Here is a 14,573-nt window from a genome sequence, read left to right as displayed (position 1 = left end):
ACAAAATTAAAGTTATTAAAACCTGTTTGAGTGCTGGGATGACGGACAACGGTGGTCCCGTTTGCCGGTGTTTATTACACGAATCTGCTGGGGAGACATTTATTCCCATTCAACAGAAAGCCCTGAGCTCCTGATTTGGGTGAATTAGAGGCTTTCAAACGTCTGGAGGTCTACGATTATGTTGTTTTAAGGAAAGTTGAGCCGATCACATAGCATTCTGGGATGTGCGCAGACATGTCGGCGTTCTTACGAGTGTGCACAGACGTGAAAACAAACAGAGCGTCGCACAGAAGAAGCGGATTTGGGAGAAAGACATCCCATGTTAAAATCATAAAAAGGCTGCTGAATATGCAGGGATCTGTACGATAAAGGCGGCGGGGCCTGGCGCGTGGAGGAAATCAGCGTTATAAACGGTTTGGATCCATGTGAAAGACCCTAGACTGGAGCACCGACGACAGCTTGTCGCTGCCACAGCTCTGTGAAATGAACGTTTTCGGCTGGTCTGTGGTGTGAGTCGATGTAAACGTCCAGATGAGAGGTAAATGCTTCATTTGCTGGTTTTTCTAGTAAAAACTGTCATCCCATAGAAGAGGTGCGAGATGTCAGGTCGCCTTACAGCTGCGATCCAAGCGAGCCGACTAGACTTTGTTACGCTCAACACTCGGTCTTGTTGCTGCGCCTCCGAGCAGGAAAATGGTGAAAAATTAGCCCGTTTTCCACCTTTTTCCCAGGTGATCACATGTTGCGCCCCACAGCAGCAACGATTTACCACGGTTACGTCATATAACGAACAGCAGATGACGTTCAGCTGCAAGGACGAGACTGAGCGCTGTTTGCACTAGTAAGTAAGAACTTGTAAGCCGCCAATGGGGTGGCCGTGTCGGTGATGACGTCCTGATCACGAGCCCTACAACAGCAGAGCCACAGCGTTGACGTCACCTGTGAGCGACGGCCAAAGAACACGGATAAATCCTCACAGCGACCGCAAAGCCGGGCAAGCCTTCGTTAACCTGTGTCCTTAATCATCTCTTCATTTATTATTATAATGATCGCAGGTTGGGACACCTGAATCAGAGCGGAAAACAACATGAAGATGAACATTTAACAAACATCTTCTCTAATGAACAAATACGTAGTCACAAGCACTAATCGTGAACTAAAGGAGCCTCACGAGCCGTCCGTTGCTGCAGAGGTCCTGGCGTCCTTCGGACGGTCCGCGTCGCTCCGTGTCATCTCGCTCGTATTTTGCGGTTGTTTACGGAGGAAGTTGTTGTTCAGTTTGAAAATCTTGATGCCAGAATGAGTAAAAAAAAAAAGTCATATTTGTTGTTTTAAAGGTTAAATCCAATCTTTTTCACCCAATTCCGATCTCTTGAAAATCCCATGATCGGATGTGAGCGTTCCTGGTCAACATGCTTGTATGCATGTAATTAATACTTCAAAATGTTGTTATGATTAGTAAAGAAGTCAACATGCTAAATATGATAGTTCAGCTTTCCTTAGATATGAACATTAATAAACATAAAACACTGAAATTCCAGTCCCGCTAAGAAACAGAGCTTAAAGGAAGACGTAAGCATCCAAACGCCAGAGGACAGCCTGTAAACTTATCAGAGTCTTATTTAAAAGAAAATTAATACAATAAATCTGTTTTCTGGACAATTTGCAAACTAAAATGGTTTACTGAAGCATTTGTGACTCAAGAGCATCAACTCCAGACAGTAAAACATGCAAAATGATGAAATCATGAAGCCTAAACACTGCAGGTTTCTCCTCAGCCTGCTTAGCTAAACAGGTTTTTGTGCTGCAGCTATGCTAATGTAATGAGGGAGTGAACGTGACACGTCGTGGGGAATCAGGCAGCTCGCTGCGGATGTTTCAAAGGTTAGAGAGTGTCCGCTCTGGGGGCTGGGGGCAGCAGTTGGGAAGGGAGATGGGAGCTGACAGCAGGACTCAGAGTCCAGGTGAGCTTTGCCAAAGCAGGCTGCAGGACACACGTGGTTCATCGCAGTCGAAGCAGCCCTGCACACATTCATTAATTCACATTCACGCTCACTTCCTAGCATGGAGGAAGACAGGTATAACATTACACACTTTAAACTAAATAAAATAAAATCCCCTCCAGCTAGAGAGCAAATTCAAATGCTGGCATTTGCATTCTGTCAGGTTTGTGCACGGCGGTGTTCACGTGCTGCGGGATTAGAGCGTGCGCTGTACGTCTTCCTTAAAAACACCAAACCCCTGGAAGATAACTATAAACACACCTAAAAGGCAGCGAGGTCTACATTAAAGGTGTAAACCACGTCTAACATGTCACTTTCTAAAAACTTCAGTTTTAACTCATTTAGTCGATGTACCAACATCTATTTGTTCTTAAAGTGACAGTGTGTAGGTTCCCTGGCCATAGGGACAGTAGATACCTAAATCATTGTGAGCTAGCAGTATTTCTGTGTTCAAGTACCAACAGATGGCCATTAGGGTCAACGTCCTGGGGAGTGCAACCTCCATGAAAACACGGACATCAGATTCCCTTTAACGACTGGCGACAGGTGAAGAGGTAAACGTGTAACAGAACGTTTATTAATGCTGAAAGTTTTATAACCGTTTGTTACAAATCAGTAAATGCATCCTGTCCTCACGGGCTTCCGTAGAAGGAAACATGGCATCCAATATGGCGTCGCCCACAGACTTAGACCCGCTCCATGTGTTTTAGACCAGAGTTTTATGGTTATATGCTAATATATTTCACTAAGTGGGCACCTTTTAATTAATTTACAACATTCCATTGGATATTTCCAGAAATTTATGGTAAAAACGACACATTGTGACTTTAAAACACATTAAAAACAAAACAATTTGACCAGACTGCGGCACAGTGAGTGCTTGGCATCTATAAAAACCATGCATATGAGGAGATACGTGCTCCGTTAGTGTTTGCTTCATATCTGTGTTTGATTTCTTCAGTCTAAGTCTTTTAACACTCGTTAGTTTGCTTCCCCCTCAGTCTCACACCAGCTCTGTGTGATGATTGCTCCACACCTGTTGTTTACCTTGGTGGCGAGACGTTCCTCCTGGTTTCCCGACTTATTTTCACAGCTTGTTGAGGCAGATGGCCGCTCTTCCAGAGTCAGAGTCTGCTGGAGGTCTCTTCCTGATAAAATGGAGTTTTTTCTCCTGATTCCCACCACCTCATGCTTGGGAAGGGGGGATGAATTAAAGGGAAGACCTGTTGGCACCACTTGGTTTCCTTGGATGAAACAAGCCACTAATACCATTTTTAAAGGATTTTACCCGAAGAAGAGGTCTAATGTTCCCCACTGGAACCTGTCCAAGTTTCTTCTGTTCGTCTTTTTATCACCTTTGCATATTTTTAGTTTGTGACGGGAAGGAAACCAATGCATGCATTTGGAGATGTGCAAACCCGCACAGGGGTTTGAACCTGCAACCTTCCTGCTGTGAGGAAAGAAAGCCAAATAAAGCTGATGGGTAAGCAATAATCTGTGGTTCAGAAAGGACGAGACCTGCTGCCCTTTAGGCTCGAAGACTAAAACTAACATTTAATCTAAATGCAGACTTTGGATCAGATTCAAGCAAAATATCAAAACAGATGTTGATGAGAAAAGCAGGGAAACCAGTATTACACACACAAACACACACACACACACACACACACACACACACACACACACACACACACACACACACACACACACACACACACACACACACCTCTTTAAGAGCCAATCAGGGCCTGGAGGGAGGCGTCTTTCCCGTCGGGGTCTGGGAACACGTGGACTGCAGCATCCAGCAGGAAAGCGGGTCATGTGTGTTCTCACCAAGGTCACAGCGCCTGATGTCTCCGTCTTCTTTTCCCACGGCAACGTGCAGTTTTAATTAGTGTCATTCAATTTTAATGAATGGATTGTCCCTTAAGTGTGAAAATGAAATGCGTTTTAGTTTAAGGTGGAAACATTTTGCTCGACTGGATGCTGCTTCAGGGTCCGGGCTTCTGTTCCCTCAAACGCAGCACTTAGTCACGTTTACCTCACCGACATGTGCTGTCGCAACGTCCCTCCATCTCAAAGACCCACGGTTCTACAAAACGGCTCGTCGTCCGTAAGGAGCAGACAGAAGAGGGTTGCTGTTGAAGCAGCAGTCGGTCGGAGGAGGAAACGCGCCCGCTACAGAATTCAGGCTGAGCAGCTAAGCCGGTTCTGTAATTTCATGCAGGATTTGGGAAGTATTACGATGAGTCACAGGAGACGGGAGTGAGCAGTGGAAGTGGAGCATTCATGAATAAACGGAACGACTGAGCTTTCCGTAAAAAGCAGTCGAGCCGCGCTGTGCGGCGAGCAGGTTCACCTGTCGCTCAGCAGAATAGGGTTTATGTTTCATCATGGAGGGAGGGGGTGGGTTTGGACTTCTGCTCGGAGAGAGAGCAGTGTGTGTGTGTGTGTGGGGGGGGGGGGGGTAGCTGTTTCCTTTAATACTTGATGATTCTGTTTCTATAAACAACTTATATTTTATTTCTATCGGTGGCGTTGTGCCGCGGGAACCGTTGACACGGTTTGTACCTAGACCTCCATCATGAGTCATGCGAGAGACACAAATCTTTGAGATGATAATTTTAGCCAGTTTTAATTGTGTTTGTGTGTAAAACCTTATTTTATAGGTGATAAATAGCTTCATGGGCTAACAGCAGCGAACTGCGGCTCACCCAGAGCACCCAGCGACCACGTCCTGCCGAACCTGTAAACTTTCTGCCTGAATCAACATTTAATGGAAGACAAACAGCATCGCAGACGTTTACAGCCTCGGTGTGAGGGGTTGAGTCCGCTCTTGTAGGTTAGCTTTTAGCTTCGTGTATTTACAGTTTACACACAGTTCCTTGTACGTCTGACACAATCGACATGTAACCGACGCACCGACTCCCTGAACCAAATCTGCTGAACTACCAGCACAATCTCAGCTTTAATCTCAGATTACAGTTTGAAACACTTTTGTCAAACACATTCGATTCGTTGCATTTGGCACAATTGTCATGAAGGTGCTTCAACAAACTCTTATTCTGAAATGTACACCCTACTTCCCACACTAGCTCATCAGCAGGGAAAGCACCTGTCACACATAATAGTTAAGAAATTAGAGCAGCAATTTCCAACAAAGGTGTCATCCATCACCATGCTACCCATCTGATCCCTGGACATGCTACAGAACACACGCCTTCCACCAGGTCAGAGAGATGGTCCAGAGCAGCTCAGGTTGTCGTGTTTTCACCGAGCTGCTCCGGCTCGCGGCTGGCTCACTGCCCACCCACACGTTTAGTTGTTTGTCTTCCTCCAAATTCTCCGTCCATCCATCAGGGATGTTTTTCCACGTGGGGATGGAAAGTGTACGACTACAATACCTCTTCTCCAAGAAGCATGTGGAGATACAACGGTTGATATTCGTGGCTAAGCGATGGTCCCCCCGCCCTTAACTCAACCTTTTACTGGTTTATGTGAGTGTGAGTGATGAGCCCTGTAATAGTTTTGATTTGTTTGTTTAGACTTGACTGTATTCGTCACGTTCTTCTGTGGTAGACCGCAGCACATGCAGTGCTGTGCTGGTTAGGATGAGCACTGAGTGAAAATACAGTAAAATATATCTGGTAACATGTGTTTGTGAGTTTTGTTTCTCCCAGTTAAAGTTCACATGGGACGTCGTAGGTCGCACCAGCTATCTGTCCAGACCGCTGGACGAGGCCAGAGGGCTTGCTGCAGCCCAGTTCCTCATCCAGTCCACGTTGGCTTCGTCCAGAAAGCCACGGGACGAGAGGATTTAATACCGAGCAGCAGCGCTCCTCTCCAGAGGGGAGTACTGAAGCTGCGCTGTGGGAAATGGACCTGCAGCACTGCTAGAGCCGAGGCTGCCCTGTCAGCACACAGTTACACTGCAGGAAACACACGAGCATGGCGCTGAAGCACACAGGAGGGCCCGTCGTGTCTGTTTTTACACTTACAGAGCACACACACACACACACACACTACCCTGTTTCTGTGACCAAAGACAAATGTGATTTTATTTCTATATTTAGGAGATATTTGATGATATAACAAACTAGCTTTTTTTAACAAGAACTCAATGAACAGAAAATGGTCATTTAGTCGTTCCACGCTTGCTCTTTTGCATGACTGCCCTGACGTCCTGCTTCAGCCGTTTAGAGTGTCCAGGGATCAGCTCATGGTGCACGGCACAACTAACTAACTGTTGTGTAGCGCTAAAGATGCTTGAGCTTGGCTTTTTCATTTTAATGCTGGAAACGAGTTCATCACATGCCAACGATTATAGAAATGACTGGAAATGCCTTTTTCAACTCTTGATGAAGCGCGAGTAGAAATTTCTACTTCTCATTTCATTTTAAATTTAAAATGTTCAAACTTAGTCGATTCTCATTTAATTTAATTTAAAATGTACACTCAAATCTTTTACAGTAAACCTGTAGAGGCACTTTAAGGAAATGTAATGTAGTAATATTGGTGAAAGCCAAAAGAAACATCTTTTTATCTGGGTGGTGGCTGAAGGCTACAGAAGCTGGCTCTCGGGACGCGGGGTGTCACCTCTCTGGTGGAGAAGGAGCCCACGTTGGCTCACGGGGGCAGCGGCAGTGAGACCTGGAGAGGTGTGGCGGGGAGGAACGGCCCCTCTGAACTGAAGGTGTTTTAAAAACACAACGAAGTAGATAAAAGTCTTAAAACCAGAACATAGTTAACCTTTAAAATCCCAAATCCAGAGATCATTAAGATCATTACTCAGTCATGTTGACATCAACAAAGGATCCCTTTGGATCACTCAGAGTTTTACCCTTTAAAACCATCAACTCAGGGTTAAAACTTCAGAAGTTAAAACTCATCATAAACTAAATGAGGCCTGGAGGACAGCAGAACCCTGCACTGCTGAAGGCACAGCCTTTTATCCCAGGTGTGGGTCGTCAGAGGGATTCAGCTCAGCTGTGCTCCTCAGCAGCCTGGAGGAGAGCAGGAGGAGGGGCGGTGCCTGGGCGATCCTGGCTCCTCCACCTGAAGAGGCCAGGCTGGTAGCCATAGCAACGGAATAAACGAGAGCAAAGCAACTTACACTGACCAGCAATAGAGCGTGTGTGTGTGTGTGTGTGTGTGTGTGTGTGTGTGTGTGTGTGAACTCTGATAAAAGACACAAGAAGAAAAATGAGACAAAAAAATAAAGACATGAAAAAATCATGAAAAAATATTTAGTTGTAAAACCTTCACAGATCATTTTTTCCCATTCAAAGAAACACAAACAATAAATATATTTATAATAATAACATTGATCCAGGATCCTCTGGAGGTTTCTTCCTGGTAAAAGGGAGTTTTCCTCTCCACTGTCGCTGCATGCTTGCTTAGTATGAGGATTGCTGTAAAGACTCTGACACTAGTCAGTGACTCGATGCGACCTGCTGGGTTCCTTATATAGGAAACGTGTTACTGATTGGCTTAAAGAGCAAGTCACCCCCTACCAGAATCTTACTCCACTCCCACTTCCTGTTTGAAAAATGCAACAAATGCTGTTACCAGGCAGAAGGAGAGGGCGGAGCCGCTAACAAATACACACACAATGACATTGTGACATCACAATGTACCAGCTAACATCATAGTGTACCTCTTAGCCAATAGCGATGGCAGATTTAAGTTCTAATGCAGAGCTGAGTTTTTACCTGAAGACGGTGCAACACTGACAGTTTTAAGCAGAACATTTAAATTTGACCTAAGATGCACTAAAGTGCCGAATCATTGACTGCATGTGTCTGCAGCACGATCAGACACTCATTTATATAGTTTATCAGCAAAAACATGTTGATTTGGGGTAACTTGCGCTTTAATGACCTGACCTGTGTTGTTTACTGTGTGAAGGTCCTTGAGACAACTCTGGCCCTGATTTGGAGCTTTATAAATAAACTTGATTTGACATTTTCTGTGTAACACTATGAAGAAGGTAAAGTGCAGAAATTCCTGTTTTGTAACGTGTGCAGACTCACGGATCTGCGTGCCGACTCGGACGTTTCCTGCTTGAACACGAGTGTGACATCTCCATGCAGTACAGCCACAGCAACACCAACACTGCTGCTGTTCCTCGGCTCCACAGCTGAGGGCCGGCAGAACTGTAACCTATGAAAATGCTGCTTAATCATGCACTGATGGATTTCAAATTTTTCACCTTTAATTCTGAAACAGAAGGTTTGCATTAAAGAAACAGCTGTTTGTTGTGCTCCGCCTGCCGAGAGAGAGTTCAGGAAAGAGTGCTGCCGAGGCCCTGCGCTGGAACCTTTAAACCAGCGGGCTGCTGGCCAATCGACGACTTTCTGACGGTTTCCGTCTGCTGTGTTTTGTTGCAGAGATTTGTTTGCTGACGCGAGGCAGGAGAACAGCCAGCGTTCGGGCCGACACGTACTGTCGGTTGTACTCCCTCTCTGTGGACAACTTCAACGAGGTCCTGGAGGAGTATCCGATGATGAGGAGAGCATTTGAGACCGTCGCTCTGGACAGGCTGGACCGAATTGGTAGGCAATTAGCATGAAAAGCTAGCATGCAAATGAAAACAGAAATACTCTCAAGCATCTTGTGCAGAGATTCAGACGACTGGATGTTCACAGTTGGCATCGGGGGGGGGGGGGACAGTAATGTTCTCACAAACACTTTGTGACTGAAATTCCCTTTAAAGTCATCTGCATGCAGAGAGAGAGAGAGAGAGAGAGAGAGAGAGAGAGAGAGAGAGAGAGAGAGAGAGAGAGAGAGAGAGAGAGAGAGAGAGAGAGATGTGGGTTTTAAACGCAGCGTGGATTCTTTTACACAGGCAATTGATATTCTCTTCATATCCATCATTGTTCCCATGCTCAGGCTGGGCAGATGAAGAATTCACAGTGAAAGACATGCCTGTGTTATCACTCCGTCTTCACTGCATGCTCCGTTTCATCCCCAGTGGAAGACAGAGAACCTGCTTTAGGGTTTCTCTCTGTAGAAAAAAGACGCTTTGAAATGATGTCGTCATCTGATAGTAATATAATTGTGGAAAAGCCTCGGCTGTGAGCTGTGTAGCCTTCTTCTACTAATAAATTAACTCATATAGGACTAATCTGATATTAATTACTGCCTTGATGGGCTTTACATTGTCTGATTTGAGGTGTGGAAATGATAAAGGGTCAGGTGAAGCCGGAGCAGACGGACAGTGTCACTATTCATAATAAAAATCTGAGACTGTCGTATTCTAACAAAGAAATGAAATTGGCATGGACATAAATAAACCTGCTATAGACGGTGTCAGCGTTCCACAGCCGGGTGAAAATGTGAAGATTGAAATGCGACACCTTGAGGTCCAATGTTTGTTTTAACGTTGTCTCTTTTACCCAGAGAATTAAAGTACGTCTGTCGAGCGTCCTGAGCTTTCCTCTCTCTCACTCCTTCCGTTGTTTCTTTCATCCTCGCTTCTTTCATGTTCTGTGATTCCCCTTCTCTGATTTTCAGGATTACTCTTTAGTTTAATTCCACTTGTTCACAGCTCTCTCTCTCTTTCTATGGAGGGATCATGCTTAGAAAAAGTTGTCTGAAAATACACTGCCTGTCCAAAAAGTCTCCACCTGGATTTACCTGAGCAGACGGGTGGGAGCCTCCTATTGGATAATTACTGCATGGGTGATCATCTTTCAGCTGCTAACAAGTTATTTAACCCAACTGGTGCAATGAGCTGCTTCTCATTCCTTAACCAACCAGGTGGAAAGACACACCTGGTGGTGGAGAAGATGTTAGTCTGTGTGAGAAGGGTCAGATCATCGGCATCAAGCAGAGAAAACATCTAAGGAGACGCAGAATCGACTAAAACTGGGTTCAGAACTGTCCGACGCTTTAGTAAAACTGGTCTGATGAGTCCAGGTGGACCCTGGTCCAGAGTGATGGTGCATCAGGGTCAGAAGAGAGGCAGATGAAGTGATGCACCCATCATGCCTAGTGCCTACTGTACAAGCCTGTGGGGGCAGGGTTATGATCTGGGCTTGCTGCAGGTGCTCAGGTCTAGGTTCAGCAACAGGAAGTGCTCCAAGAATGAGGTCAGCTGACTACCTGAATATCCTGAATGACCAGGTTATTCCATCTTCCCTGATGGCACGGCCATATTCCAGGATGACGATGCCAGGATTTATCGGGTCAGATAGTGAGAGAGTGGTTCAGGGAGCACGAGACGTCATTTTCACACATGGGTGGGCCGCCACTAGGGCTGGGGGTAAACGATTATTTTTAAAACGATTATTCTGACGATTATTTTATCGAATAGTCGACTATTCTAATAACTATTTAGAAAATTAATCTAATGATTATTTTTCTATTGCACAATTAACAAAAACCAGAAAATCTCAAATAAATTCCTCAAAAAAATGGATAAATTCTTACTGTAAGAGAATAAACACTACAGGCCTTCCATTTTGTATACCACTGCGTTTATTGTGTTGGTTGGTTATGTTCTGGTGACGTGTAGAACTTGGGAGTGCAGGCTGCTGCCTGAGAGGTGGTAGAAGATGGAGTGTCTCCATGCTGCTTTGTTTTGGTCACTTATGTGCGTGAGGCGAGTGGTCTTACGGGTTAAACCAAACTCAGGTGGTATTTTACACTAAACCGAAAACCCACAACACTCTAAATGTAATAAAAGGGAGATCTACACCACAAAAAAGATGAACTCTAAACCAAAACGTAACAGCTTATCCCAACGCAAGAAGCTGTTAGCGAAGATGCTAACAGTAGCTTTACCAACGTTAAGTTCAAGTTACCAAGTTTAAATAAACCAAAAACACCCAGCAGCAAACAGACCAGCACGGAGGAGAGACTGCTACCACCAAAACAGCTCTCCTAATGTCTGAAAGAAGCTCCTTTATGAAGGGAGAAGCGCTCCCGGTGATTTTCTACATCTGCGACAGAGACGGAGCAGCGCACATCTGACCCCGGAAGTTGTTGTCCGTTGCCGGGAGACGAAGGGGCAAAACAGGAAAATAATCTAGTAGTGGACGGACGTTGTTCCGGGTCTTCGGTATTTGGCGGAGATGTTAGTGAAGGCGGAGAAGAGGGCGAACTAGAGGAAAAACAGGCAGATTCCTCCTCTATTTACAAACTCCTGGGGATGCAACAAGTGGGCGCGGTGCGTCGACTTCCGGATCTGACGTCGACAAATTTTTTGAATCGAGCCGTCGACTTCGTCGAGGCTTCGCTACAGCCCTAGCCGCCACAGAGTCCAGACCTTAACCCCATCTTTGGGATGTGCTGGAGAAGGCTTTGTTCAGCGGTCAGACTCACCATCATCAGTGTAAGATCTTGGTGGAACATTAATGCAACGCTGGATGGAGACAAATCTGGTGATGTTGCAGAAGCTTATCGAATCAACGCCACAGCAAATGCGAGTCATGATCTAAGCTAAAGGCGCCCAAAAAATATTAGAGTTTTTATTTGGTGGCAACTTTTTTGGACAGGCGGTGTATTTATCCTCTCAATGTTACTCATATTAACGCTTCTTCTCCTCTGTTAGCTCTAATGTATGATTTGTTTGTTTGTGTGTGTGTGTGTGTGTGTGTGTGTGTGTGTGTGTGTGTGTGTGTGTGTGTGTGTGTGTGTGTGTGTGTGTGTGCGTGTGTGTGTGTGTGTGTTGTTTTAAAGGCAAGAAAAACTCCGTCCTGCAGCATAAGGTGCAACACGATCTCAGCTCTGGAGTTCTCAACTACCAGGAGAACGAGATTATCCAGCAAATTGTGCAGCACGACCGGGACATGGCCACCTGTGCCCACCTCATGCAGAATGCCCCCCCACAGACGCCTCCCTCACCTACGCCTGTCATCTGGGCACCCCTCATCCAGGCGCCTCTCCAAGCTGCTGCTGCTACAACCTCAGTTGCCATTGCTCTGACACACCACCCCCACCTTCCGCCAACACTCTTCAGACCTCCAGTTTCTGTTTTAGGCTCCATAAAGGACCCCCCCACCCGACTAAGAAAGTTCCAGTCGTTTGTTCCTCCACCCACGGCACCCGGCTCCTCCGGGGACTCTCCTTCTAGCACGCCCTCTAAGCTGCGCTCTGGGGTGGACATGCCATTGCTGGCTGCTTTTAGAGCTCAGCACATGACGTCAGGTTCTGGAACCGCTGGTACTTCCCAACATGTCTCAGCTAATGCAAGCCAGAGTGGACCTAACGGGAATGGGTCTGGGTCCAGTGAAGGAGGGATTTGTGCGTTCCCCTTTGGTCCACACTCATCCTCTGGTTCTCCTTCGTCTAGTACAGTCCAGCTTCACCCACAACTACAACATCAGCACTCATTTCAATCCAGCACCCCACCTCTTTCAAGTCTCTTTCACCAAGGGTCTGCAACTGGAAGTACAGGGTCAGGACTAAGTGGGAGTGCAGTTGGAGCCTGTGGGGGTGCTATGGGGTGGTCTCCAGGAGGAGCAGTTGGTGGCTCTGTTGAAGGAGCTACTGGAGGAGATACAACTTGGGCTGGTGAGGATTTTACAATAGGGGTGATGGATGTGACTCCTAGAGGGCACTATGGCTTGAAAGGAAACACTGATGGGTCGGCACAAGGGGTCTCAGGGGAATCAGTGGGTGGACTAAGCGGATCAGGGGTAGCTGTTCCCTGTAGTTTAATACAAGATAAAGCCAGAAGGTCAATAGGAGTAACTTCTAGGGGATCAATTGAAAGATCTTCTAGAGGATCGTTGGGTGGGACTTTGGGAGAATCACTGGTTCTTGCAACCACTGGAGGACCATTAGGGAGAATCGGTGATGGATTGTTGGGATCAGTTTCTGATGTGGCTTCTGGGGGAACTTTTGGAGGACTTGCTGATGACACTGTGGTAGAAAATTCTGGACGATTGCTGGGAAGGTTGTCTGGTGGCTCAGCAATTAGTCATGTTGGAGGAGGTTCAAGTGAGCTTGGAGAATCTGTTCATGGAGGACACTTTGGTAAAGGGGTAGGGAATGTCGGAAGCCAAAAAGCAGGATCTACAACTTCACATGGTGGATCTCCTGGTGGATTTACAGCTGGACTTTGTTCCATTGGGTCTTTGTCAACAAGCTCATCTAGCCTTATGTCGTCTCAGAATCTTCATCCATCACATCAAAAACCTCAAATGGCACCTGTGCAGCAGTTTTCTGGAGGAAGCAGGACTACCAGTGGCATTAGCCTCTTCCAACCTTCCACACAAAGCTCCCCATCCTGCAGTAAAGGTCCACATAGTAAGCAGTCTGCTGGGGGTTCCCCATCTTCCCTTAGCCATTTTAGCCTGGCAGGCCTGCAGTCTGGCTGCTTGCCTCACCAGATGTCAGTGGAGAAGTCTGCTCTGGCCTCTCTGGCCCAGTACGGTTCAGCAAATGCTTCTCCCTGCCTTACCCCCGTTGCTTGCAGTCCTACTATTCAAAGTCCCTTAGCAGGCAGGACTTTTCACTACAGCGAGCCTTCAAGTGTCACCGGATCCCACAGTTCTCTGTTCATGTCTCAGTCTCCTCTCCTTCCACAGCTTCCTAGCCAGCCACAGACAACAGGGACAGATTCTCCGCTGAGGCCCTTTTCTGAGGACCTGAAGTTTTTGTCCAGCTCTCACCCATCTCTCCCCCAGGAGGTGACACAGGCCTTAGGCCCCCAAACTACTTGTTCCTCTGTGGAATATTACCCCTCACCATTTTCCTCGCCTTCTTTTTTGCCCAAACCCTGTAGCTCTGTACCGGGTCACATGACTCCTCCAATACCGGACTCTCCGGGGCACCCTCATCAGACTCAGTCTCCCAAGGCTTCACCGGCGCTGCCTCCACAGAGGGGCTCTGGTGCCTTCTTGTCAGATCTAGAAACTCAAACTGCTCGTTCTAAACTTCCTTCCAATTTGTGAGGATTGATCACACCCTCCTGTGAGCCCTTGAAAAAACACACATGAGTCTTCATTTATGGCCTCTTTTATGTCCTAACACTTCTCTTTGGTCCATCTAAAAATCCACCAACAGTTTTTACTTTTTACTGTGATTTCAAGATTTCATATCATGAACCCCAGAGCTTTAGGGTACTCTCTGTTTGTTATTGTGTGTTTTGTTTTGTTTGATTTATTCATCTATGCTGTATATAGATAGAGATATATTTAAATAATAAATTAATCATTGGACTAGGAGGGTGTGACAGTGACATTCTCAAAGACACTTTTTGTAAGACTATGCCAAATTCATCTGGTGATCAATGGGAAGTTAATCAATGAGTTAACCCTCCCTCTGTCTTTATGGGTGACCCCGCGAGGAAAGTTGACCAGTGAGCAGGATTGATGGTGTATCACTCGGGTCCACGTGGCAGGGGTGAGGAGTGAGCACCACCTCACCCCTGCCACATGGACCTCAAGGGATAAACCATCAATCCTGCTCACTGGTCAACTTTCCTCGCGGGGTCACCCATAAAGACAGAGGGAGGGTTAAACCAAACATTTGTTGTGTTTTTAACGTTTGCTTTGGCAGGAACCTATGCACTAATACCTGCATGTACTGTATAAAGATTTTCTTGTGTGTTTCAAAATT

General features: G+C 46.2%; 1 protein-coding gene across 1 annotated transcript in view; it reads left to right on the top strand.

The window, feature by feature from the left end:
- The window catches only part of LOC139071864 (potassium/sodium hyperpolarization-activated cyclic nucleotide-gated channel 3-like), a 79,070-nt gene extending 64,778 nt beyond the window's left edge, over window positions 1-14,292 (top strand). Inside the window, exons 7-8 of the mRNA XM_070555185.1 lie at window positions 8,393-8,557; window positions 11,688-14,292. Of these exons, the coding sequence (XP_070411286.1) occupies window positions 8,393-8,557; window positions 11,688-13,906 (2,384 nt within the window). The 3' untranslated portion in view covers window positions 13,907-14,292. The remainder of the gene's footprint in view (window positions 1-8,392; window positions 8,558-11,687) is intronic.
- The last annotated feature ends 281 nt before the right edge of the window (window positions 14,293-14,573 follow it).

Source organism: Nothobranchius furzeri, chromosome 9 (genome assembly GCF_043380555.1).
Source record: "Nothobranchius furzeri strain GRZ-AD chromosome 9, NfurGRZ-RIMD1, whole genome shotgun sequence".
NCBI lineage: Eukaryota > Metazoa > Chordata > Actinopteri > Cyprinodontiformes > Nothobranchiidae > Nothobranchius > Nothobranchius furzeri.
Note: the sequence above shows the minus strand (reverse complement) of the source record. Positions and strands in the feature narration are given on the sequence as shown.